Source organism: Acipenser ruthenus, chromosome 18 (assembly GCF_902713425.1).
Source record: "Acipenser ruthenus chromosome 18, fAciRut3.2 maternal haplotype, whole genome shotgun sequence".
Lineage (NCBI taxonomy): Eukaryota > Metazoa > Chordata > Actinopteri > Acipenseriformes > Acipenseridae > Acipenser > Acipenser ruthenus.
In genome coordinates this window covers 28,466,007-28,493,917 of record NC_081206.1, presented here as the reverse complement: position 1 = coordinate 28,493,917, position 27,911 = coordinate 28,466,007, and the positions used below count along the sequence as shown (strand labels likewise).

Below are 27,911 nucleotides of genomic sequence, written 5' to 3'. Positions count from 1 at the left end.
AGACTCTATGCAACCGGATGTTTTTTCTTCATCTATGCTTGCTTCTTGCAGGCTCCATGCAGCCTAGAGGATACATCAGTACATGCTGTACATGCACTGAACATGTTACACCTCAAAATAAAAAATATCCACCTGAATGCATTTTTTTTATTAAGAAAAAGACCTGCTTGTATCAACTGCTCAAGGGACCATCAGAAAGCATTCTTTAATAGACAGCTGTTTTTTGTATACTGGTTATTTAACACAGGGTGTATTTATATGAATTGGCTTGGTCACAATATAAAGTCTTGTTCAACAATGAACCGACTTAAAATAAAAAGTACAGAGCAAGCCTGGTACTGCATGTACAAAGCATGCTTCTTAATCTTTAAAAATAAATATATACATAGATTATAATTAATACAGATTTGCTTTAGTTCACAAACATATTTGAATATTCTATTGCTGGGAGCCTGCATTCTTACTTTGTTCACCTTTGACACAGGAGAATAGCAACACTATGTGATTGCACTGGCAGGGGAATGTGGGTGATCATTATCTGCAATAGGTACTGGAACATTATAGGACTGCTCCACTGTTCCATGCTGACCTTACCTGTCGTTTATTTTATGGTATTTTGTTCCCAAGAATATGCTGAAAACAATTTTCAAACAAACAGTTACTTTAATTGATTGTTGCTCAAAATGTTAGGGTTAGGGTTAGGGTTCTAGGCTGCTGTTAATACTGCCCAGAGCACACCTTCATGGTGAAGTCAAGGTACTTCCTTTGATCAGCTAAAAAAAAATAGTTTCACTATATCAGCATGTGTACAAGCCAAAGAAAAGTGGGTGCGCTGACGTCTAATAAATGTACAATGGGCAATCCAAAAGAAGTTTAAATATGAAGATCAAACCACATTAAAAAAATGAAAGAAACACAAAAAGCTCCAATGAATACTGCAGGGTGTTTATTGGCAGAATACATGTTTGTTTTATAAACTACTTCCATTTATATTTAAGGATCTATACAATGTATGGAAAAGGTACAAAACATCCAGACTAGGAAGAAACAGCACACATATTTCCTGTTTTTGTGCAAAGTAGATAATTTTTTTTTTTTTTTTAAATACCTGCAATGTTAGTGTTCCTCAAACATGTTACCATTCTAAGGCTATAGTTCAAGAAGTCAAGGTGCCTTTTAGTGTGCTTATCTCAGCGTTTTACAGAAATCCATTTTGCATAACATCTTCAATCTACGATGGACTGAAGTCAGACTTCAACCATCTATCAAATGTTTTGTACTAAACTCAGCATAACCACCTTACAAATCTAGGAGCTTAAAATGATTACATTATCCGCTGGTATTTTTTTATGTCACAGCCTAAATAACCTAAAATACCTCATTTAAAATAATATTAAAATCATCATTTTGTAAAACATCTTACATATTAGTTACTGGACGTTTGTATCTTAGTTTATATTTACAAAAATAACATATTTAAGTAAATGACTCATCAGAACCCATAACTGTCAAGTCAAAGTTTTACTGGTGTAAAAATGTAAATTCTAAAAACTCGGGGGGGGGTTACAATAATCCACGTTAAAATATGAAAATCTCCAATCGAATTTATAGCATACATTTAAATATTTAGCTTTTAGAAATTGGTTCAACACAGTAATCATGCCATGAGCTGTAGACAACCAGGAGTCTGGGCGAATCCATTTACACTCTAGAACATGAGCAGGCACTATAGTCTGCTGCACCTGGGACATTTCTGTATGGTTACATGTGAATACATGTGCAACATTAACAAACACTTGACTGAACAATACAGTTTTCTAAAGAGGATCTGAAGATACATACAGGAGCATGTTTAATTGGGACTTACTGTACAGTATATAGTTCCCACAAGCATAACACTTAGGGTGCTATTCATTAAGCATTTGCACACTAATGCTGCATGAAATAACCCTTTTGAATCATCTTTAAAGTTCCAGTTTTAAACTATTACTCAATAATTTACACATCATTGCCTTTTGCTACTGCTGTACTTTTTTTTTTTTTTACAGTATTTCAGATGCCTGATTTAAAATGTTCTTTTGCCTCTCATTGTGGGCCCCTATTAGAGGTTACAAGATCATTTACACTGCTAAAAAATTATTAAGTCTGTAAGTTACTGGATTCGTAGCATTAAAGATGGGAATTAAAACATGAACAGATGTTTTATATCAGTGTTAATACTGTAATACATTTAACACTGACTAATACATACAGTAAGCTTTCAAGGCAGGGAACATTCTTCAAGTAATAAGTTTATAGAAACATAGCAATTACGCATGCTTTCATAGCTAAAATTATTAAGATAACAAGATATGGTTGTGCTAATTCTTCACTGCAAGGGTTAGCTGCCTAAGGACCCGCCTCCATTATAGAAGGAATACCAAGCAGTAATATTAGCCACCCTGGACAGCCTAATTGGAAATGTGTGTGGCGTAATGCCCCTGTGATTTTAGCAGTACCAACCGCAATACCTTGGACTTCAGTTTAATTATAAAGGATCCATTACCCAAGCACTGGAATGCCTTAGAGTCAGGTGTAATGACGGAGTGTAACTTTTGGAGGGGTTAGGAATATTGAGTGCAATAAGAACACCATGAATTGCTGTATAATACTGTAAAGCGTCCCCTATTTTAGTATGAGTCATCCCTCCAGAGCTGGAGAGAATGCTACAATACTAGAATAGCTTACTGTGCTGTACATTACATTATACAAAATGCTAGTCTTCTTGAACTAGCTTATTACAGAGTCAGAAATGAAACACTTGCCATGTTCCTAGAAGTTATTCCATTTCAACTACACTGAATAACAGCTTAATACCGGTTCAACGAAATTTAAAATAAACATTTACATTAAAAAAAACTATAAAAACAAGTAAGAGTACGGTAGAATTACCTTGTGGCAGTTTCCAAAGAAACAACCTTACATTCACAAGTTGTATTTGTAATTTTTGGTGAAAATGGTAACGAATTGTTATATCAAGGGCTAATATTCAGCTTGGTAAAAGGGTCACAATGTCATTGTATTCAAATAAGCTGCAACAACGCTAGTATTTTATTGCAATGGAGTTCAAGAGAGCCTTCACACTTGTTTATCTAATACTCTTCCATCATTTTGTGTCCTTGGAAAAAATAAATTCTGATAGTACTGTAATCTATAAGGCTAATTACTCAACAAGTGTACAACAGTTAAACCTACTTGCTGAAGGAACATATTCCCTTGTATGAAAAAAAAGATCAAGTCCAGTATAAAAGAGGAATATGACGCAGCACCAACAACTCAATGTCAGTTGAGTAGAAGCAAACTTTGTTTTCAACAAGCAAAAATATGACCAGTAGTACAATTGTGTTTGGAGGGATGGTCTCAGAAAAAGAACTTCCTGCCCCAAATATAAATCTGGATTACTTAGCAAGAAGCAGTTACTTACAGTAAATCCTTCAGTAAACCCAAGTTCACATTATAATACATTCACTAAACGTTCAGTAAAACAAGTTTGTATATTAGCTTTTCTTTGCATGCATTTTGAATGTCAAAATAATCATTTTGGCATCGATTTCTAATCAACGTTTAATGCAAAAATGAAAAAATATATTTTTTTTTTAACTTGGGCTTTGAAATTTCTGATGTCCCATGGTGGATACAGTAGCTGACCTGGTCTGAGACACAGCCAGAGACCTGGTCTGAGACACAGCCAGAGACCTGGTCTGAGACACTGTCAGAGTACGAAACAGTCTTGTGTATTTCCCAAGTTCACGTTGAGTTTATAGCTGCATTATCTTTCTTTGTCACCGGGTCATTTGAAGCACCTCCACAGTGGGTTACGCTGTGGGCATCACTCAGTCATGCTTTTCTAGGTGCCGTTGTCAGGTGATTGCTGCTTTAAAAAGGAAAACAGATCAATACATCTCTTTTTCCGCTGACAGGTAATCCTTACAGGGAATGAAATATGAGTTTTATCAGGCCTCTGGATTTCTTAACTGTAACAGGGCAGGCAACTGACTGCACCCATGTGACACTTCCAAACTTCCTACACACTGCGATTCCATTCCGTCGACTGGAAATCCTTTCCCTGAATATGCAGGTGATGTTATTGCAATAAAGGCATCACCAATGTGACTGCTAATTGCCTTTGGGAAGCCCATGATTCCTACTTGTTCTACCACCACTGGCCAGCTCAAGCACACCTTTTGGGAACAGAGACCCGCTCGGCTCACTCAACCTGTGACTTACTGAGAATGCGTTTCCATGACTCCTCTCTTAGAGGTGGCGCTCTACAGCGTAGTCTAGCAAATGTCAGCAATGTTTTTTTGATATAGTGTTTTCATAAGTGACTCAGGAAGCCTGCTTTTGGCAGCAGATGCTGTATTTAAACAGACTGAACACTAGACCCCAATTCTATGTAGAGGGAGTCGTGGAAACAGTAGATTATATCCCCCATGGACAAGTAAGTAGAGTTCATCCAATGCGAAGAATGATACAGTATTGTACTGTATCTAGATACTGCTGTACAACTTACATAATTTATAAACTTGAATATACTGCAAGAGGATACTGGAAATTTTGACATGGCCACACAAACAAAACCATTCAATTTGCAATACTGTGCAAACCACGGTTAAAATATCTGTTGCAGTCAAACCTGCCTTTAACCACCACTCATGGGTTGCGCAAAGCAGTCTTTAAGTCCTGCTGATTTTAACACATGAAATACATAACATGGAAATTAGTAGTCACTATAGACAGGTGGTCCGATTATACAGGAGAACTTGGACACATGCATAACATATTTAGTATTTCCACTTATTTTCTTTTATGTTTGAACCTGAAATATAGAATAAGACCCCCAAAGGAGAGAAAACCACAAAGCACTAATTCATTGTGCATTTCCAAATGCACCCTACACTCATATCTGGAGTGTAAGAGTTGCACTAGCAAAAGCACTAAAACATTTTAAAAACATCTCATTTTTATTAAAATGGTAGTCTTAGGAACGTCACCATCCTGCTATTTACACTGTGCCATTTACACAGTGCTATTTTGACAGGAGGTCGCTATCCACCACTGCTAAACATATGTAAAGAACAATATTAGCTGTGCTGATTGAACTGGGGTGCATTTATAGGTTTAATGCCCTCCGGTAATTTAAAAGACAAAACGTGTTTCCTCTCTCTTTAGGTCCTGTGGAAGTTATATGTACAGCACCTACAGTATGCCTTTGATTGTGACCTAGAAAAGGTTAACCAGGCTGGTAAGGAGAAGCACGTTTCAGTCGTGCTCCTGCTCCCGCCGTGATTTGAAGAAACTGGCTGGCTTGATAAAATCCGGCTTCTCAGACATTGAAGGTCCTCCCCCTCTGGTGGACTCCAGGCTTAAAGGACTACGATGGTGTCCACCCTCTGCAGCTTCACCCAAACTCTCCTCATGGAAGGGAATGCAAGCTTCATAAAAAAAAGAATAATACAGATGACAATTATATACAGAACAACAGTCTGACAGTAAAGGCCTAAAACGAATACATTTCAAAAACTGGTATCGACTTCCATGTGTTGGATTAATCTAATCTGCAGTTAGACAGACATTGTATATCTGCATTTACATAGCGGAGTTAATTTAAAGGGGTACTGCAAGTTACTTTTCAGTTACTTGGACATTAACCTTAAACACATTGTCAGTACTATGAGAGAGTAGACCACTATGACTTCCATTTACAGTATCTGAAAAGATTTATAATATAACTGGTATCCCTCAGAACAAGAAAAATCTGTATTAATTTGCTCGAGAACAGTGATTTTGGACATAGCAGTGTGGCATTATGGAGATGTTTGGGCGTATATGGATTATTATACAATGACCAAATACATTTGGAACAGCAAGGTGGGATAGCTTATGTTTTCTCTTTCACGTAGTGCTGATGTACCCTTTAAGATACATATTTTCCATCTTGCTGTTGGTAACAGTAAGGGAATAATTTATTGCCCACCCCCTGATTTTTAGATTAACTATTTGAGTTTGTGAAGGTTACTCATACATATCAACATGAAGTATGCATTGCATCAAGTACACAAGGTAGCAGAATAAATACGATTATAAGGCTCTGTGCTTTCTTGGAGGATAACACACACAGCAATCATTTGTGGGTCCCTTTGGCATCTCCATTATGGTTACGCATTTCTTCTTTCCAGATGAGTTACCTTATGAACAGATCCAGGTAGGAGAATTATAATTGATTCATATTTCTTCTGGGACTGCTGGTTTTCATCCTGGTTGTTTGGAATCCAGCTCAATGACTGGATACTGGCTGGTCTATAATCAGGGCTCAACCAAAATTGTGTACATGTGCTTTTTGGAGCACATGTTAAAAAATGATCTAGGTTGCTAAACAACTAAGTTTTAAAATATCCTGAAAATATTAAAAGTATTTTGGAAATAAATTACTAGACCTGTTTTAAGCACTAGCTTCAAAGAAACTGCCATTGTCTCCACTAGGATTTAACCAGTTAATGCCTTTTTTTGTATAGAATTAATCTCCAGAAAGGCCAAGTCAGAGTAGCTGTTATTCTAAATGATGGACCATGTAAAGCAGTCTGGCCATGTACAGTAACCTCCAGGCAGGTGAACCTACAGCTGCAGTATGACGACCAGACCAGCCACATAGAGGTGGGATGAGCTAAACACTTCAAAACACTTCAAATGCAGATGAGTGAACGTGTAAAATCACATACAGTCTATGCTATCTTTATTGATGCACTGCTGGTTATGTTTCCCCACCCCTTTTCTAAAAACTTTCCAGAGTTTGACTCCCGGAAGCCGTGGATTTGAAGGACAATCGGAAGGAAGGTGAGCAGGTGGAATTGTGCGGTGGGCTGCAGTTCTGTCAGCAGAACGGATTGCTGAAATGTGCCGTTATTCGTCTTGTGCTGCCATGTGGCCCTCACGCTGGCATCTAGGATAATGAGAGAGGGCCAGCCCACCAGGGAATAACCAAGAGGCCCAGACACAGGTGATCTGTCACCGACCTGGCCACTGGAGCACACAAAGGTAAAGCATTTCAAAAATGGTCCAGCAACACGCAGAAGTGGGTGTTTCTTTTATAGGAAGTTCATTCCCCAAATAAAAAAGGTGTTAATAATACAGAGAGTGCCGCTGTGAATTATTTAATCCCTTTCCCTTTGTACACATGAACTGTTTTTTACTATTTTAAAAGAACGAATGCATTTGCAACTATAAAAGTAGCCACGATACTTTTGCTATTTGTTTCTCTACCAGACGTAATGGATTTGCAGTTACACAGCCTTAGTCTAATTATTTATTATATTTTATTTTAAAACGTTTGAAGGAATTAAACCCACAGAGATGCATGATATTGTGGGCCACGGGACTCTACAACAAGCATAGCAAAATATGTATTTGTGTCGGTGTTAAATTTTCTGCGAGGATGCTGTGTGGGTTTTTAAATGAAAGCAATTAAAAATCTTTCTACTATGTAGTAACTAGGAAACTATCCACAACAGACTGGCTACTTGTGGGGTTAATAAAAAAAGAAATGTCAGCTACGAGCATGCTGTGTGGCCAATGAAATCCCATGCAGCTGCGGAGACTGCTAATATAAACAGGCAGAGTAACTGATAACTTCTTCACAGCACACTTTAATTCCAATGTTTCAGCTTTGGCTGGCAAGTGCAAATGGGGTAAAAGGAACAGACATAACAACAGCTGTGTTCCGTTCCAATGTAACACACCGCAGTCTTCAGGGGATGCTACCTGTCTGCCTCAAACACTGTCCATATAGAGAAAGGGTAAGAGATGTTCACTTTTTATTAAGAGCTTTACAGCAGTGTGATGTTATGCAGCTTCAGCATCAGGTCCACGGCAGTGGTTATTCAGCTGCTGGCAGGAGACTGACAATCCCGTTCCCTTCATCAAATCACAAAACAAATCAGATACTGTCTGGAATATTTACATCCAAATCTTGACTGCTTTTTTAATTCTTTTTTAATTTATTTATAGTTAGTTGTCATATTGAATGTGTTGCATTTGACTGTATTACAGGGGATCATGTTAATCACTGTATACTTTAGTTTATTGAAAACAAGTAAGAATTGTAATAAACAATTTTAACTAAATACCAGCGCAATTATAATTCAACCACAATCCAGCAGTACAGTACCACCCAAAAGCACTCCCATTTCAGGTAGCACCACCATGGAGGGTACAACCAAGACCCACTGACTCCAGCTCATCCTGGAATTATACTGAAATCATTCTTAAACGTTGAGATTTCACACTAAGAACCTCTGTTTTAAAGGAGCACAGCTGGCTCTGTTTTCTAGTTTTATTAGAACCGAAGAGGCACACAGAGGTGAAGGACAGAGTTATGGACCATTCCATCACTCAGTACAATAAATTAATGCGATCTGTATCCCAGTAAAACATAGGCTGTTTTTAAATTCCACCTCTTTTATCCAAATGAATGATGGACCCCCGTACACTGTACTGCGCTGTGGTATTAATATACATCAGAGGCCAGCACCCCGCACTAAATCAGGTAACTGCAAGCATTTGTTATTTAAATGGCAAACACCACTGGAGAGACAGCAAAGAGAGGGAGACTCTTAGCAATGAGGTGGACAAAGCAATTCAGATTTCAATCCAGCAAACATGACGAGAGGCACCATCAGCCAAATGAAAATCAACAGCAGTGTTGTCCGAAATAGATATCACAGTTAAGATAGGTCTTCAATAAAACTCTTTTTTTTTCTTCACCTTTTCTAGTATTTTAGTATACCTTTTAGCTCACATAAATGTTTTGATCTGTTGAGTCTTAATATTTTTCCTGGTGAATATATTTGTATTATTGTATTAAAATGAAAAAACACATACATCGTACAATGTTTGAGATCAAAACTCCATTTCTATGTACAGCTATTTTGTGGTTATGTGAATACAATTACAGATTTGTACCATGCATAACAACAACAATAAATTACCTGCTGCAGAACTAGGAGCTGTGGTCGTTTTTCTTCTTCTTTTTATGTCGCCGGTGCACAGCAATCCCAGATGCACGCTTGTCTGTCTTTTAAAAGAAGAAAAAAAAGTACAAGAGGTTTATTGGCCAATACCTGTTTACAAATGTAGGAGTGAAATGTATCTGGATATGGCAGCATTACAGCAGGCAAGAATTGTTTTGTAATCCTAAACCACTAAAACACATAAAACGGATTAGCGTAAACCTGCGACTTTTTATATTAACTGAAATATCACCCAGAGGTGTGAAGATTGCGTGTCTCTGTCACAAGTTCAGGTGTACAAATGCCCTTTTCCTTTCACCGGGAGGTCACGCGTCGTAACTGTGGGAAGGTGCCTCACAGCCTTGATTACTATATTGTAAACTTCCTTGATGTTCGCTGCTGCACTGGAAAGGGCGGAATTGACTTCCCAGCAGAGAATACACAACACTGATGCAAAATGAACTGCACATGTAAACTCCAGAGCTGTTCTACTGCTTGTCATCAGCTTGGCATAGGCAGCTCTGCAATGGGGTGGCAACACATATAAAGAGTATGGGGGAGGAGGGGTTCACACAACAATGACAGCAATGGTATGTTTTTGTTATTTATTAAAATGCTTAAAGTAATGAAGAGTGATTGGCACTATGACACCGTTTAAGGGTCCAAGATGAGAACAGATATACTGAGATTGAAGAAAAAAAAAAATTAAGTGTGCTACAAAAACCTTAAGTGGTTAATTTTTTGAAACCCTGTAAATGAGAGTGGGGGAGGAGGCATGTGTGTGTGTTGGGGGGGGCACCGTCTCTATGTTGTATAATCAATAGTTATAAAAATTAATGGCTTGAGCGTTATTCTCTCCCTGTTCTCCCTCTCTATAATAAAATCCCAGTAATGCATATTTCATTTACTTTTATCCTTATTGATTACCTGTACTCCAGTTAGTAAATCATGCAGCTATCGATCCTTCAATCGGACCTCTGTTGGACAGCGTATAACCAGCCATTTGCACGGCTGATAAAGAGCTGAGACACTGAACTCCCAACAGTAAATCTTAACAAACTAACTTTTTAATTCCAAAATCGATTGCCATTTAAACACTGCATTATATCACAAAGCATGCCTACAGGATTAAATGTAATGCCCACGTGTCTTTTTTGTCATGCTTTCATCCATCTGTCTGTCTATTTTTATAGCACACAGTAATGGATCTCTCTACCACTTTGCATGGTGAATCCCAATGGGCTCCTACAGCAGCCAGTGCAGTCCAGAAGAATATACAGGGTGGAGGGGCCCATTTATTCATGCTCTTTTCTTTATGAAGGTTCTTTTAGATTATACAACCACATATAGAGATCAAACACATTTTAATTTACCAGCTCTTAAACTCCGCATGCTATTTGGTTCAGTAATATTCTTTAGTGTTTTTAATTCTGGCTGGTATTAAATCTGCCGGATTTGCTACCTTGGTAGATTTTGACGTTTTTTGAATTGTCGTTTTTCACTTTGCACGTTCACAAAGAACAATGCCAGTTTTGTATTTATACTTTTAATTTCAAAAACATTCAAATACTTGTTTACTTAATGAAATCTGTCTTCCAAAAGAGTATTTCATTTACAGTAACTCATAGCATCTACAATGTCACTGCAGCAACTTGGAGAACAACAAAGAAGGCCATCTATAAATAAGTTACAATATTTATCATTAAATAGTCGTTAATTTTAAGATACCAGTAATTGGAAAGGATTAGTAGCTGCAGTAGACTTTAACTATAGGCATTTGCAAACTCTCCGTTTTAAAACGTAGCTCTGGTTCACTAACATAACACAGTGGAATGATCACAATATCATTTAGTAATTGTAGGACAGTATTGCCACGTGTGAAAACTTCAACAATAAAGCTGAAATAAAAATGCTTTAAAGTTCAAACTAATTAATAGACTAGCAAGCACTGGCAAAGTCAACTCATTTTTATATGGTGCAGAACTCATTTATTTTAACATATTGTTTAGGGACGTTGTGATACATGCACGGTGGGTGTCTTAATAGTAGCATCTACAACAAATCGACAATAACAATCCAAAGCAAATTTGCTTTTGTTACAGACTTTCTAACAAGTCTGGAATAAACTATTTTGGCTGTTACAGTACTTAATTAACCCCTTCTAAAAAAAAAAATAACACAAACCTGCTTAACATAAAAAAGAACAGTCGTACAGGGACCACAGTAGCAGATCCTGATCGCATGATGTAAATGTCCGGTCTGCTTTTCATTTTTTCAAGCAAATTGGCTTCATCACACTGCCATTCTCATATTCACTTTGACATTCGACACATTCTTTCCCTTGCCTAGTGCTTCTTTAACCTTTGCTGCATACCAATTTGTCAGAGGCTGGGATCACTCACTGTATGCCACACTGTGATTGGTGGAAGAATTATTGGCTAAACTAAATTCCCTGCCAAAATTTCCCGTTATACGGTATATCTATCTATCTATCTAATATATAGATCCTTTACTGTTTTTGGGCAATATACTGTACAGCAAAATACACTGCTAATCACCAGCAGCCACTTTCAGAAAGTGTATACAATTTGTTTGAGTTTTCCAGCCTTATTTTAAAATAAAGTTCAGTTTGTTATGCAGAAAATAATATTAGATTCCACTATCACCATGTACTATAGATGCAAACAGGAATCACCTGCATTCTGCAGAGTAAACCTGTGCCAAAGCACACCAGACGTTTCATATTTTACAAATCTGGAATTGCTTTAGAGAGATACTAACTTTGCATAAGAAAAAGTTTACAGTGCACAAAGGGGCACATCTGTCCCTGGGTTTAATGATAGCCTGATAGAGTTTTATACCAAGTCCCACAAGGTTTAAAAAAAAAAAAAAAAAAAGCAGCTCTGACTCCAGGGTCATACATAATTCTGCCATCCAAACCCGAAAACAGATAAATCAATTCAAAATAATAAATAAAAAAAGAGACAAATGTAGGCAATACGAAATCTCAATCTATTTTCATTAGGTACACATAGCTTCTAGTTTTAAAAGGGATTTCAAGATGAATAGAGGTATTCAAATGAATCAGAAAGGATTAGGGTCCCTGGAGAGTTCAGTCAATGCTTGCAAATCAATAATCAATAGGCCACTCACACCAATATATTAACTGCTGACACATAGATCTCACAATTAAAGTGAAGCTGAGAAAGGAGTGGTGCAAGACTATGATTTATCTTACTGCACAAATGTCATTCAGACATTAATAAGTCAATACCAAACCCTGAGTGTATGAAACAAGGCAGACAACGGGAGGGGCATTTAGCAGCTGCTGAACCATCCCACCATATTCCACAGTGAACCCAGTCTCCATATCCGTACACTTCACTGCTTTGTTTACTGCTGGTGTATTAAAGAGTAACAGCGTTACACGTCCCCACTTGTCGCTACAACTGTTTAAATAACGTACCTGTAATCTTTCTTTTCATTGTTAACACCCAGACAACTTTTTACTTAGAACTTTAAAGTCTGTTTCAAAGCTCTTTTCAAAATGTCCGCCTAGTGCACTGATAGTGTAAGAACAGAAAAGCCAGAGCACTTGTTATGTTTCGTTGTTTTTTTCTTCCTGCATTGATTTAGAGGACAGATCTCAAACCCCAGTGCACTACAGTGGCCATTTTGAAAAAAGGGTTGAAACAGACTTTAAAGTTAGAAGTGTAAAAAGTTGTCAGGATGTTAACAATGAAAAGAAAAATGTACAGGTATGTTATTTAAACAGTTGTAGCAAAACGTGGGGACGTCTAACGCTATATTTTCCAGAACCCCGCTCTCTTTAAGATATTGTGATACACGTATTGTGTAAGATATTGTGCTGAATGCCTTCTTTTAAAGGTAGACAAACAAGTTAGCACACCATCTTTTTCTGAAGGTCTATTATCTGCTTAAACTGTTGCCCTTTTTAGCTTTCTTCAATTATGAGATCAAATTATGAGACCTTGTCGTCTATGGGGGAAGACTAAACATTTTAATGAACAAGACACTTTTTGTTTTTCAATGCTAGTGGCATTATTTGGTAGAACTTGAGAATATTCTACCATTATACCAGAGTGATGCACTATTGGAACATCTTCATTCATACTTCATTACCGAATCAGTTCAGCATGTTCAGAGATCAAGGTTTCAATATCCATTGCAAGTAAGAAGCAGACAGACTTCAACCACATATGGATATATTGTGCATACCTAAGCTTTAGGAGATTAATTCTCTTGGTATTTCCAATGGGACACTTCAGACAGACAGACTGTGGAAACCATCCCATTCATTTGGGAGTACGACTTTTACTTTTTGAAGAATCTTAAAACAGAAGCGCTCAGTTCTTTATAAAGGAATTAAGAATATTCCCCAATGCCTCCCTGTTAAATGGAAGCATAGCAAGGTCTTAAGAACCTGTTAACAGATATAAATTAGCATTCAGAATGCTTTAAACTTAATCTGGAAAAAAAAACAAAAACCTTTCAGGTAGTGAAAAAAAAGGTCAATTTTTAAAAGGATACAGCCAACACAGACCATTTTAAACAACTTGTTTCCAGTAGACGTCTGTTACATTTAAAGACTGTTTCAGTAGCGACTCGAGTTCCAATGTTACAATGTATATTTTAAAGCGGTGACTCGGTAGCTAGGCTAAATGTTACAATGTTTCAGCCTTGATTTTTGGGTGATGTTCTTGATGAACTATCACTGATAACACATTGTAGGCATATGTTCAGCTGATATTAATATGAATAATAATTCAAAATGTCAATATCAGCACCGTGGACAGCAACAGAAGAGCAGGCTATGTGAAGAGATAGATACATCCACAGATCCTTTGTCATTGCTAGTCTGTAATATATGATATAACATCCTCAGGCAGGCTTAGCACCTCTACACTCCACTAAGGGGGAGACCGGGAGACAATGTATGGAAATTGTGCTGAAGATGGATTGCCTCTCCCTTCTAATGTTTGGTAAAATCATATACCTTGCCACCGACCTGTATAGGACAGAAGCGCTCTTGCAATTTAGCAAGCTAAACTGCACGATCATTTACATTTAAAAACCAACAATAACTACATTATAAGGAAAAGTAGGCCTCACGCAAATTAATACTGCTGTGTTAGACATGTGATAGAAAATACAAGGGAAACTACCTGGAGACTTCAGCTATAAATTTAAATACAAAATTACATTGAAGACTAATTTTAATTTGCTCATTAAAATCATAAAACCCAAGGGAGAGTCATCTCAATACTACCTATTCTCTTATTAACTCCTTGTAGCTTCTACAATAATTAGGCATACTTTACATTTATTTAACAGACTGCACAAAAAAAATGGATATAGTGGAAGAATTGGGAGTGTTTTTAACTGTATAAATAATCCCAATGGTAAATGCTTTAGTGCAATATCATTGTGTGTGCCTGCACTTTTGAGCAGTTTTGAATTAACCAGTTCCTGAATTCTTTCTAAAGCAGAAATGCTTTCAGCATGTATTGTGTGTGCGCTAAGTTTCAATATTATTCCACTATCAATTTCAGCATAAAACAGTAATCTCTTTATGTATAATTTTTACCTTACTCTAAAATAAACAGTTCCGAGCTGTTCATAAAAGGGTAATTACATCACAATCTGACTACAGTTGTCTCACTATCACATTTGTTAACCTGAGGAGTAATCACACCATTACAGCTACAGAAAGGAAGTCCCTGTTGCTGATAAACAAAACATGAAAAAGATTGTTTAGGGTGGCCGGTACTGCTGTTTTTTACTATTTTCATAAGCTACATATTTCATTAAAGTACTAGATAGATAGATAGATAGATAGATAGATAGATAGATAGATAGATAGATAGATAGATAGAGATAGGTTTATTCATTGACATTAATAATTGTGTAGAACAACGCATTTCGACACGTCCGTGTCTTCATCAGGTTACAAATCAGAAACAATTTGTTTATATATATATATATATATATATATATATATATATATATATATATATATATATATATATATATATATATATATATATATAGTGCAATGCCTATATTCATTTCACAACCCCCAGGGCTACCGGTAATTCAATATGAAAGTATCTGTGCAGATAAAAGTAATTCCATTATTTGAACATGTAATAATGAACAATATTAATTGGTAATTTCAATTTAAAATAAAAGTATGATTGTGTAATTGAAGCACCAAAGGAGATAAGTTAACTCTCACCATTCAGACCACACTCTTTCAGCGTCGTTTTTCAGATTAAACAGAAAGGCATGGGTTTGTGTGCGTTTCCTGATGGGTCTTGCACAAGTCAGTATATTAGAACCATGAGCCCCACACATGATTTTTGGGTACTGCTTCACAAGGACATATTAAGGATATTTAAATAAATAATACATATTGCTCATTCAAAACATAAAGCCTTTGATGGATTGTGAAACATTATTTAACCTCCCAGTTATACGAAGCTCTTGTGTCAAGCATCTCTCTTTTAACTGACTGAAAGAGTAAATGGTGTTGGTTAATTGCTTGTCGTAGCGAAGATGAAGGGGGTTACCTGTTTTTACACAGTGAGGAAGAGCACCTCCGGTGGCAGCCATCTGTAACCACATCCACTGGATACAAGGAAGACAAGGGGTTAAACTGAAACACAGAGACAGACAGTGGGTATGTATAATAAACCACATTACCAGGTTCATTCAGTAGCATGCAAAAAATAATATGTACAAAAACTAGTAAGGCTCAGTTTAGATGTATGTGGACATTGTTAAGGTGGCTGTCTGCATTATCATGAAGCGAGTCACGATACATTGAAATCATACATTCCATCTGTCCATATGTCCATCATTCATGCTCTGTGTCTCTCACACTAAAGCAGTAAGTCTGGAGACCATCGTCACACAGGTAAACTAAGTGACAATCAAGTTATTGTGGCAAACCTTCGACCTCCAGGTCAAGGTCATGGAGTACAAGGCCACTCCTTTTTTCAATGTTCTCACAATAGAAGAAGCAATGATCCAATATGGATACTGATTCATGCCTGCCATCGTTTGCAAGGCACAGTGCTGATGCTATGATGATGCTGTATGTGTAAGGTAATAGTTACAGATACCAAAATACACGATTCAAGTTGATAACTCGTTTTGTACAACAGCATTACTACTTTGAATTTCCCAACAAAAGCAAAAAGCTTTGCCTGCCAAGGTTCACAGTACTTTATAAGGAGTAACAGGACCATGGTACAGTAGCTTAACAGTGTCAGACACTAAACAGGCGTCTTACCTGGTGCCAGTCTCTTTTTCCTATCGATGGTAACCAAAAACTGTTGGAATAAATGTTGAAAAACTTGTCAAATCTAAAGCCAATGTAGTTTTTTTTGTTTTGTTTTGTCTAGTTCAATCTATACATAGTCCTTGTGGATTTACGTACAATAGTAATGTACACTTGCATTTCATATCAGTTAGATTGTAAAACGGGTCTTGGATTCCAGGGATGGAATTATGATTACAAATATATAGCATTCCAGGTTGTATTGTTTTACTGCAGTTAGCTACAGTGTAATAAATACGGTAGGTAACAATTTAGGTGTGTCTAGTTAAGCCCATTCTATTACCTGGATTGGCTCACACTTCTATGCAAAGGGAGACTCTGACCAGTTAATAGATATGTGACCCAATTTAAGGTAAAAGGGAATAAAGAAAAAAAACAACAACCACATATTTGTATTAATGTTGAACACTTTTGACAATAGTTAACAATAAAGGGGTTGCACAGCGCTGCATCTAATGCACAGTACATCACTGTATGCAAACGCCACAGTCAATGCACCTGATTGGCAGGGGGTATTACTTGATTAGGAAAATATGGCATTTGATCTTGATTAGAGAAGAATGTAACTCAATCAGTGCAAAACTGGAATAATAAAGCATGCATCTGAATGACTTTGTCCTTAAAAGGGGTTGCCTATAAAGCAGTACACCTGTGGCAGAATTTCTTTCATCAATTTTGCCCAAAAAGGTTTCTGCTACAATGGTCCTGGTTTTAAATTATTACAGTTGTTACAGATGTGTTTTACATTTACAGATACCTGATTCCCATTTAACCACTTCAATACATTCATCATTTCCATGAAGCAGCCATTTGGAATAGTAGCTGGGGATTTCTTACACATAAAGATTAATGCTATAATCAGCATGTAATAGACTTTTCAGATTGTTTTCCTATTATTTATACTTGTTTTTAACAAGAAATGATCTTTTAGACACACAGAATGCAATATAATGCTCACTGACTCCCTCACATGAACAATATATGACTTAATGAATCATTCTCTTAACATTCAAGAATGCAGTCTCGTATGCTTCTCTTTGGAAACGGTAAAGATGATATGCATTGGTTTCAAAATGAAAGATATATGCATTGTTTTTTTTAAACCCATTACGTTAGGTCAAAGAGTGAACTAGATATGGCAAAAGATTTTTTTTTTTTTATTAACACAGTGTGAAAGAACTGCTCTTAAAATTTGAAAAGATGAGGTCAATCTTGACTGATACTGTAAACTCCTTTCTATCCAGAGCTTTTAAGGGTGACCAGAATACTTAGATCACATGAGTATCCGTTACTATAATAGCAATAACAAATGATACAAGAGTAGAAAGCCTTTTAATCAATACCTGTAGCACAGTATTGTTCTATGTAAAAAAAAAAAAAAAGCATTTAATCAGCTCTCGGTGCAAAAGACTTTGTCGTACAAATGTCAAAAGTCACAGTAGAAGAGAATTACAGTACAGAATTGAAGTGAATAATGTATATGCAACAGTTTTACAATGAAACAAAATGAAAACCAAACCAACCGGAACTTACTCTTTTTGATAAGGGTCTTGTGAAAAGTGGTTTATTCTTTCCGCAGACAAGGCTGCAACACCACTGTCCTGCAATGTAAGAAAAAACGGTTCAATACATGTTAATAGCAAAATAAACACAGAACCTGGATCTTATATTAATTGTATTTAAAAAAAAAAAAAAGAAAAACTATATTCAAGCAATGATGTTGTGTAGCAGCAGTAAAGATTAGCACATGAAGATTAGCTTCAAAGCATCGAGCATATCACGACAAAACATGCTGATCACTTCTAATAAAAAATACATTCAATAATAACACGCTTTTACGTAGGTCCAACAAAGTAGAACCTGTGGCTGTCCTACACAACGAAATCTGAAAACTGGGATTATGACTTATATTACAAACATGTATTTGTGACATAAGGAATTTAACTTGAGGATGTATTTATTATTATTGTTTACCAGTTTTAAACGAAAGATTTATTCAAAATATTGTGAAATACCGGTACAAATACATTGCCAGATATATAGGAACAAGCGAAACACCTTACCCTGCCAGGCAGCCTTCTTCTTCCCTTCCTGATACAACGAGCAGCCACGCCTGGCAGGCGGTTTAAGCGTGCATGATAACCTGCTGGATGCACAGAAATGTACATTTACTTGAAAAAAGTTATTATCATGGGACGTCAAAATGTGACACTAAAGAGTTAAAATAAAACCTGCTAAGTATGCTTTAATTGACTTTATTATTAAGGGTGTAAACGTTAAAATGCTATTAAATATAATATAAATATAAATTATACAGTACTATCACAAACACAAGCACATTTCTGCTTTTTTTTTTGTTCACAGCATGCACCTATATTTGTTCAAAAGTACACCCTCGAATTTAGCCGCATGAGCTATTATATTGCTGATAATACAGTATTAGTCAACAGTGTGTGTTTTTTATTTTTTTTTATTGAACTAGTATTAGCTTTAAACGTTTGCTCTTTTAAACTGATCTTGAGGTTCTGCAACATTTCTTTCATTCTTTTTTTGTTCGTTCGTTCTTTCTGTGCTAAGGCCATTTTGGTCCACACCAATGACCTATTACCCTGCCTGCTTTTGCATATTAATTAATCAGGCCCAAAGATCTCTTTCCATCATCAAATTACCACTTTGCCAGTGACGTGCTGTACATCCTGATTTTCTGAATGACTAGTCTCCTTAAATGGATGAAAAATAAACCCACCTCTCTGTGGAGGTCGAGAGGGCTGGAGGAATGTTGGGGATGAAAGCTTCTCCAATCCAGAATCCAGGTGTCCCAGCTCTGTCTGGGAGTCTGTTTCCCAGTTGGGAAGAAGGCTAGGGACCCCAATTCCAGAGCCACACTCTCCCTCAAAGAACCAATCACTCTGCTCGTCATCTCCTAGGATCAATTAAAAACAAGTGATACATCTATGAAGTAACCAATTTGCTTCAAATGTATGTAATCATTTAACAAAGTATAATGCAGGCTGCAGGCACAAATTTAAGCAAACCTTAGATGATATGTGCTAGAGCACAACAATGAGATAAACATTGTAAAGGAAGTAAAAAACAAACATACCCTTAGTCAAGAGCACACCGAAAATGAAAATGTGTAGCTTGTCAAATATAATATTCAGACTGAACAACATAACTGAAAGAAAGAAGCTAGCGGATTGAAACCACAACATCAAACACTTGACCAGTACCATCTCTATTAAATTAAGGAGGAGACCAACCACTTGTGTATGAAACAAAGGCTTGCCTTGTCTCTCCTACAGTATGATGCAAACACAGACAGATAGATCATCGTCTAGATAGTCTTGTGTAGTTGTTCTGATGATTGAGAGACTGCATGACCTAACTGTTATTGTACCGAGCTATGGGCAGAAAGATGAAGGCTTCCATCAGTCACTGAGTGACACAGGGCCAATAATTTCATAGAACAGACTAGCCAACAATAAAAATGGTGTACACAAATACAGGACTCCACTGGAAAGAATAGGAACTCAGTCAGGCTGTTCTGTCTTAATAGATTCTTAAACAGAAGCATTAGGAAGCCTACTGCAGCTATCAGAACCTCCGGTGATGAAACAGTTAATTGCAGCCAAAAGAACATGCTCCCTCTTGATTCCCTGTAGACTGTTTAGTCCCAGACCTGTCACTCACCCTTGCTGTCAGGGCCATGCCTCTCACACACAAGGTGTAGTGACAACTGTTAAATCAGAGCCCTGTTTCAAACAGGCAGATCTAATGTGATTAGCAAAGCTTTCAGCGCTCATTAACACAACCTAACAACCTCTCATTAACACAATCTGAATGCGATCCCCATTTCACTGTAGCTGCAGTTTATGTATGTTGAAAAGCAAACAACACGCATTTTGCAATAATTGCACAAAACAGACATGCCCAAACCTAGGAACCAAAGAGTTGATGGGTGATCGCCGTACGCTGACAAAAACTGTAATCTGATTTTTTTTTATTATTTTTTAGATTGAATTAATCATCCAGGGTTCATATTGTTAAACATAATTATTAAAATGATTTCATTTGCATATTTTGCATTTTCAATGGTGTCACCAGATAGCTAATTTAATACTGTTTCGAATTAGGGAGCATATAACAAGAGCTGCCTACATCTGATTGTTCTTCAAGCAGCAACAAGCTCAAAATTATTTTGGGAGAAATCAAATCAAGTCTCTAATTCTTAAAACAACATTTAATTAAAAATTATCAGCATCAATTATCACAGCTCACATTCCATATAAAGAAGCCAATGTAAGATATGATTCTTGTATTTTTTTGTATTATTATTATTATTATTATTATTATTATTATTATTGTGAGGGTAACTTTTAAAAAAATCTAATTCAAATAATTGCTTGATCCCCATCAATCTACCTTGCACTTCAATTTACCTTGTCTCCCCTCATCATTTGTAAAGAGTCCAGGGTCACTGCTACACACGCTACTTGTTTCACTGCAGAGAGAGAGAGAAAAAAAAAGTATAACGATGTGACTTTATACAACCAGCTCATCAACGATTCTATAAAGCAGTCTACAACACACAACTCTCAGCTGCTTAGCACATACAAAAAACACATTGAAATTGGACTGAACATTCTATTTTATGATATAAAAATGAGTGCATTAGAGCTAGGATAACAACATTTATTTATTTCCAATGTAGAAAGAATTAGTTACTAGCATTTTTTTTAGAATCAGTAGATGCTTCCTTATATTATAATAAATATTGAGTACATTTCAGTGAATCAACAAGGCAGTCATGTATCACCATTTCTAATGTGGACACACCAGATTTACTTCATTCACTCTGTCTGTTTGCTTTAATAAATTGGTTAAAAGCCCCAAACTGCATTGATAACCATTCCAGCTTACAACTGTCCCAACATCTGGTCACTAGGAGCTTTAAAAGCTGTAGCATTCCAATGCCCCTGGGGGTGGGAGCAATATTGTCAGTTCCATTCCACTGACCACAGCCTCCCAGCCCTGCTGAATGAAAACTCTACAGCCGCTGAACAGTTCTAAAGTCCAAGCTATCTTCTACCTCCTTCAGAACCTTTTCTCAAAGATGAAGAACCAGTTCAATCAGTTCAATAAAATGTGTGGAAGCTACAAGCGAATGTCAGTCAGGTAATGTTCTTGTGTATTTGTCCCATGCAAAATGAGACACCAGGTAAACCAAAAGCTCTACATATGGGTAAATTAAGGACTAAAAGATTATTTTTATATATCTAACCTTCTTACCTAGTGATCCACTGCAAGAGTTGAAGTCAGTGAGTCTGGGAGCATAGAAGTTACCAGGAAGCAACAGTTAAAATGTTCTAAATCTATTCTGATGCCAACAATAAACCTAGCGACAACAAAAAAAGATGTATCACAACGATCAGGGAAGCAGTCATAACACTGCTATTGTAAATAAGAGGTAAGCAAACGGATTGCTTACCCTTAATGATTACTCATTTATTCCATCATGAAAGATGGATGGGGTTTTTTTGTATTATTATTCTTATTCAAGTTACTGCTTCCTTATCTGCACAGTAAACAACACTGACCTTCTTCCCAATAAAACTGGAGGTCAAGGATACTGGTCATATTGCCCATACTTCCAACTGACTGATGTGCATCCCAGACTGCGATCCTGCCCACTACCCTCCTGCCATATGCTGTTCCACTTGAAACCCCCCCCAACTCCCATCCCTTTAAGAAGCAGATGTGAAGAGGTTGAGGTGAAGCATGAATCCCCCAAAGGGTATTCGCTGCTAGACTGGAGTTGTGCAACCACCACAGTACGACTCCCATAGCCCTCAGCTGTTCAGTCACCTCAGTGGACATGGCCTGTGTCTCTGCAGTGCTCAGCTGTGAATAAATCATTTTTAACCTGGCATAAGGCACTACCACCACTTTTGCTGCTAGATGTCATAGCAGATACAGGCATCCACTTGGTCTTGCTTTTTTCCTCCTCACAATTTGTAATCTCCCCTGCACTTTATCCATTTTAAAACTGGCTACAATGGATTCTGAGTTGAAATGTCCATTACTAACTAGACTGTGAATCTGCCTTTTCCCCCGCTGGTTGGAGGGTTAAGATCATGGTTCTATCTTGGTGAAGTCTCAGATGACCCCACATACAGCAGAGGGTGAAGTAAGTCTTGGGACAGCGCACACTAGATATTGTATATATATATATATATATATATATATATATATATATATATATATATATATATATACTGTATATATATGCAAATATTCCTACATACTGTAATTTAAGAGCAAGAAACTATTTCAATGAAACAAGAAAATATGGTGTCACACGGTGTCAATATGAAACATCTGAGAAAAAAAAAAAAACACAACATACTGGAAGGAAGGGAATTGGATATCTGCAATTAACATTACATGTAATTAAACCACCATTTTAATATTCATAGCAGGTCCCCCTCAAATAGAAGATGTAATTAAACCACCGGGCTCAATATTTCAAAAAAGGGTGCAGCAAAAAGGATGACTAAAAAAAGAAATGAGAGCAATTCAGCCTTAGACTTCTGTCATGAGGGTTAAATATTTAGGCTACATTATATGGTGCTTGTTTGCCTATCATTTGTCATTTTCTAAACGTAAATAATTAGATATAACTAAATCAGTGCTATCTGGATGAATCTGACTTGTACAAAGAATCACACTAGATCACTTTCCCAATTCTAATTGGAGGTTGTGTATATGTCTTACTTGTATTATTATTTATTGTTACAGATCTTGTTGTGTGCATGACAATAAATAATCTAAGGCGCTGTAGACAGCGAATACAGAAATCACTGCCCAAACACATTAAAATCCATATGTGAATATTCTATTTCTCCGGTTTTGTTTTGTTTTAATTGAACTGCTCCCAAGCTGTTTATATTTATTTAACACAAGCTGGAGCGGTGAAATTGACACAAGCACCAGATGAGCAACAATCATCTGGAAATAATCCACTACCCGAGAGACCTGATGTTTGCTTAGCAGCAAGATTATGAAGCCGCAAAATTATTTTGTGATTTATTGAGCTTCTCATTCCAGTAGTAAAATAAAGAGCAGCAAGAATGGGCGACTGCGGAACGACATGCTGATAATGGCAAGCGTGCACTTTTCAATCAGGCTGCCTAACCTAAATCCAGCCCTTTACTACGGATGTGTGATTAAAAGGTTATTCCACCCCCCCCGTGCTCTCCAAACTGGATTAGTCTCAGAGATTTATTAAATGAACTTCGGCATTCTGCATTTCCCAAACCTCCTTGCTCTGATCCAAATTAGAAAGTATGGAAAAAAAGTGAAATCAACTCCAGTAATGCTATCATATTGAAAGGATAATGCTTGATTGAGTTTTGAATGATGAGGATTGCTAATGGCTAGTGGCTTATCAGATATTATGTGATAGGATACATTAGAGTGACTCGCTCTTTGAAATTATTATTTTTTTATGACAGATGCAACTTGCTCCCTGTCTTAGTGGGGCTGCCAGGTGGGAGCCCTGCCATAAGGCAAAGGCAGAACTCATACAAGGATATAGAGTCCATCTGCTTAGAATGCACTTCACTTACCATAGGGGGGGGGTCTGTTCTCATATAGCCTTGACCTTGAGGCCAGAGGTGTTTAATAGGTTAGGTGCATAATAGACAGGAGTTAATGGAAAGAATCTAAGCGCTTACATTCAATGATTAAAAAGCATTAAAAATAACTGTAGCGATCTATTGCAAAAATGCTGCTGTTATGTCATCGATATGATTACCCTGATGTTTATACTTTCTTACTACAGATAAGCAGTTTCTTTTTTCTTCCCCCCCCCTCAAACAGATCACTTCCAATGATTCCGCTGCCTTCAATACTTTGGCTGAACTCAGTTTAAACAGAGTGTTTTGTAAGTGAAAAATGATTGACAGCAAGCTGTGCTGTTTCCATTTATTTCTTCTCTGGAGCTGTTTTCTGTCAGAAAGAGTATTGATTTTTCCATAAAATAAGAAAACAAACGCCATTGCGGGGCCAGATAGGTCAGCACAAATTAAACTGGAAGATGTACAGCTTTACGTCTCCACATTGTTGGTTACTGAAGACTTTTTTTTTTTTTTTAAGCTGGTCGTCAGATAATAAGATCATCAAAGAGACCTCCCCACTAAGGGGACAGGCACTGGAAGCATGCTGCAGACTTTTATCTTGTAACTATTACATGTTTACTTGGAATCTGAAATGTAAACATGCAAGACGGGTGGGCTTGGGCGCATTACAACGCCGGAAAATGTGTTTTATATTAAAATAAGACGATAAACTGTAAGTGAGAAAAAAACACCATTTGGGGTTAAAGGGTTACTTCAATCTAACTTGGCTAAACAATTCTACCATTTAATGAAAACCTTCACCCCATTGTGCATGACCCCATCCAATGGAAGAGATAGTAGTGTGGCATAATGCATAGTGCAAGCATGGCAAAGCATAGGTATTCAGCATGGCAGAACTGTGGTAATTAGTATCCATGGGTGTATCACAATGATACCTAAACAGAATCTGTGACCCAACAGTACTAAAAGCTGGGGAACGGAATTATTCAAATAAACTAGGTGGGTTTCAATAAATTACAGAGCTTCCTTGTAAAATATTTAAAGCAAGGTTAGAAGAAGGTATATTACCATTCTGACATATTTTCATCAGAGGCTTCCTTCTGCTCTTCTGCTTCAAACATCATTTTCTCCTTACACCCCTCCTCATTAATGAAGCCTCTATTACTCAAGGACTCATGGGCGGTTGTCCAGGGAACGCTCTTCTTTAACTTGGAGAGCCGCTGCTTTTTGGCAGATTTATGGTTCCCGCTCCTTTCGGTGTCCAGCTCAGACACTTTTAATTTCTGCTGGAGGCTGACTGTAACATCAGAGGTCATCCGTTTCACCTTCCGCCTCCTTCTCAGGGGCCGGCCCGGCGTGTTCTCGGTGAACGAGTCCGACTCGGGCCAGGAGTGCTGCTTGTTTTTGAGGGAGGAGGAGAAGGAGGGACGCCTCTTGGCCACGATCATGTCGTCCGAGTCGCTGAAGTTGGCGGCCGCGGCAGCGTTCTCCCGGCAGTCCTTGGCAGCTTCGTCCAGACTGGACTCAGAGGCCTCGCTGAAGCAGCGGGCGTGCTCCAGGGAGTGGGAGGAGTCACAGCGTCGTTTCCTGCCCCGCCTCCTGCGGATCTGCCTCCTCTGCTGCAGTGGACTCAGCACCATCTCCTCCCACAGCTCCTCCAGTTTGTTTTGTTCTGAAGTCTGCTCCAGTGCAGAGGCCAGGTCGTGCACGAGCTCATCCATCTCTCAACTGTGTTAAAGAAACAGATTTCTAAATCAACAGGTGGATCATAAGTAGAATAGCTAGGGAGAACTAGGGCTGGGACGCAGGCATTGTAAAAGTAAACAAATATATATAAAAATAAAAAATGTATTAAAAAGTTTTAACCAGGTGTGATTAAGCCTCCAGACCTTTGTTTTTTCTATTAACACATGTTTTCAGTAGCCATTACAGCTCTCACCAGTGTTATCAACAGCTGTGATTTGTGCAGATTTTCAGTATCATAGGTTATCTGTACAAGACCATGATAATGCATACAGCTACACTGTACCAATCACAAAAAACTGTGGAAGTAAATAAATAAACGTTTCAAAGTTTGTATGATCATCTTATACAAAACACAAGGTTGAATAGCAGCGGTATCCTCAAACTGCTACATCATAAACTAATCAGAATGTCCTTAGGCTATTATTTTATTTATAATTGGCTAACTCTGGGACTTCTTTTTTTTTTTATAAAAGCTTATTTTATCCCAACGCTCGTACAGATTATAACGTGCACGTTTATTTATTTATTAAAAAATATATAAATTGCAAAACAGAAACAAGAGATGCTTTTGAGTGTCAAACGGTTACTATGGTGCATGCCTTTCTTATGACAGGTGGGGGAGGGGGGGGGGGGCTTATCAGACCTGCTGGGAAAACTGGAATTGTCACAGATTACAACCTTAATTTTTTGTCCCAGTCAGAAACAGTAAAATTATTAAATCGTCCCGTTTTGCTATTTTGTATTCACATGTTTTGCCCGAGTGTGATCAGCAAGCTGGCAGCATGTATTAAAAAATAATTCATTAATAGATACATATTCCTGTCCTGTGATGGTGTTTCTGTGTCTGAATTAAATAGTAATATCATGGCAAGCAAACGCATACATAACATTTGGAACCTTGTGTCTGTCAAGTAGAAAATAATGCAGCATTTATTATGTTACATGTTATGCTCTAGTAGCACAAACAATTTATACTTCATGATAAACAAGGAACATTAAGCATTGTTATCTGATTATTTTTTTGCAATACCTGGATTCGCTTTTATATCATTACATCCCACATATACACACACATTTACATTTAACATGTTTTGGTCAGGTAGCAATAGAGGGAAAACAATTAATTGTTATGACCTGCAATAAATACAGCTAATATTTAAAATCTGGTTGTGCTACAGTAATTGTAACTGCTTCAGAGTTAATGAATTGAAGAAAAAAACGAACTGCTTTCTAGCGTAAAACGGAATCAATCTGCTTTCTAAGCGTATCAAACGGAGTCAATATTGACTGCATTCCAATTTCACCGTAACACAAATAAAGGGCATCAATCTGGGTGCGTTTCAAATCCGACATTTAGCCTTATGTTTTGTGTTACACTGTCTGACTCTTGTCTGTGACGTCGCCACATTTACATCCCTCACACTGGTGCTGTGCATTCCAAGTGAAACCGCAGCGAGTATGGAGGGTATGTCATTGATTCTGTCGACAACAACATCAAGACTGCACAAACACTGCTTCTGTAACGAAGTCCGCTTGCAGCTACTTCCCTGTTTGTAAATAACATCACAGATGCATTACTGTACGTTATATTGTAGATACTCAGATATAATAACAAGAAAAAAAAAAAAGCGATTTGCATTGCAGCTTTGCTTGTTTTTAAATGTAAACCAATCGATTCAGCTGATCACCCTCATCTTTCCAACGATTTACTCGAGTCTTTAATATATCTGTGTTTAATCTCAGATTGGTTGCCTGACCTGCAATTCATAATGCCTGCATTAGCTTTTTTTCTGACCTCGGTTGACATACACTATAGTATTGTTTATAGTGCTACCACCAGCGATCTCGCAATGTTACATAACCCAAGCAAGCATTTTCACAAAGCATGGACAGCGCAGACAGAGGCTATATTTCATACACTTTAACAACATTATAGATAGTGCGTATTGTCTTAGAAAACAGCATTCCGTACTTATTCTATGTTTTTGATGTGTGTTGTCGCTACAAAACTCACCAGCCGCAGTTCCTGCTTATTTGTTTTCTCAGCTCAATACTTGATACGTACTTCCGCCCTTCAGTGGTGGGGGAACATAACTTCCGCCCTGCACGGTTCTA

The 27,911-nt window shown here is 37.3% G+C and overlaps 1 protein-coding gene across 3 annotated transcripts; it reads right to left on the bottom strand.

Annotated features, from left to right (window-relative positions):
• Positions 1–931: 931 nt before the first annotated feature.
• Positions 932–27,911, bottom strand: LOC117963856 (G patch domain-containing protein 2-like). Of its 3 annotated transcripts, none has more exons than XM_034905320.2 (10): positions 27,769–27,911; positions 25,119–25,778; positions 20,850–20,911; positions 19,157–19,333; positions 18,474–18,556; positions 17,944–18,011; positions 16,363–16,402; positions 15,638–15,723; positions 9,024–9,109; positions 932–5,474 (listed from the first exon to the last, which is right to left on the bottom strand). In XM_034905320.2, the coding sequence occupies exons 2-10, from the start codon at positions 25,769–25,771 to the stop codon at positions 5,302–5,304; spliced, it is 1,428 nt and encodes a 475-aa protein (XP_034761211.2). In that variant the 5' UTR covers positions 25,772–25,778; positions 27,769–27,911; the 3' UTR covers positions 932–5,301. The 3 variants fall into 3 exon arrangements, with proteins under 3 accessions (XP_034761211.2, XP_034761210.2, XP_034761212.2); XM_034905319.2 differs by having other exon boundaries at positions 27,811–27,911; XM_034905321.2 differs by having other exon boundaries at positions 18,474–18,553; positions 27,811–27,911.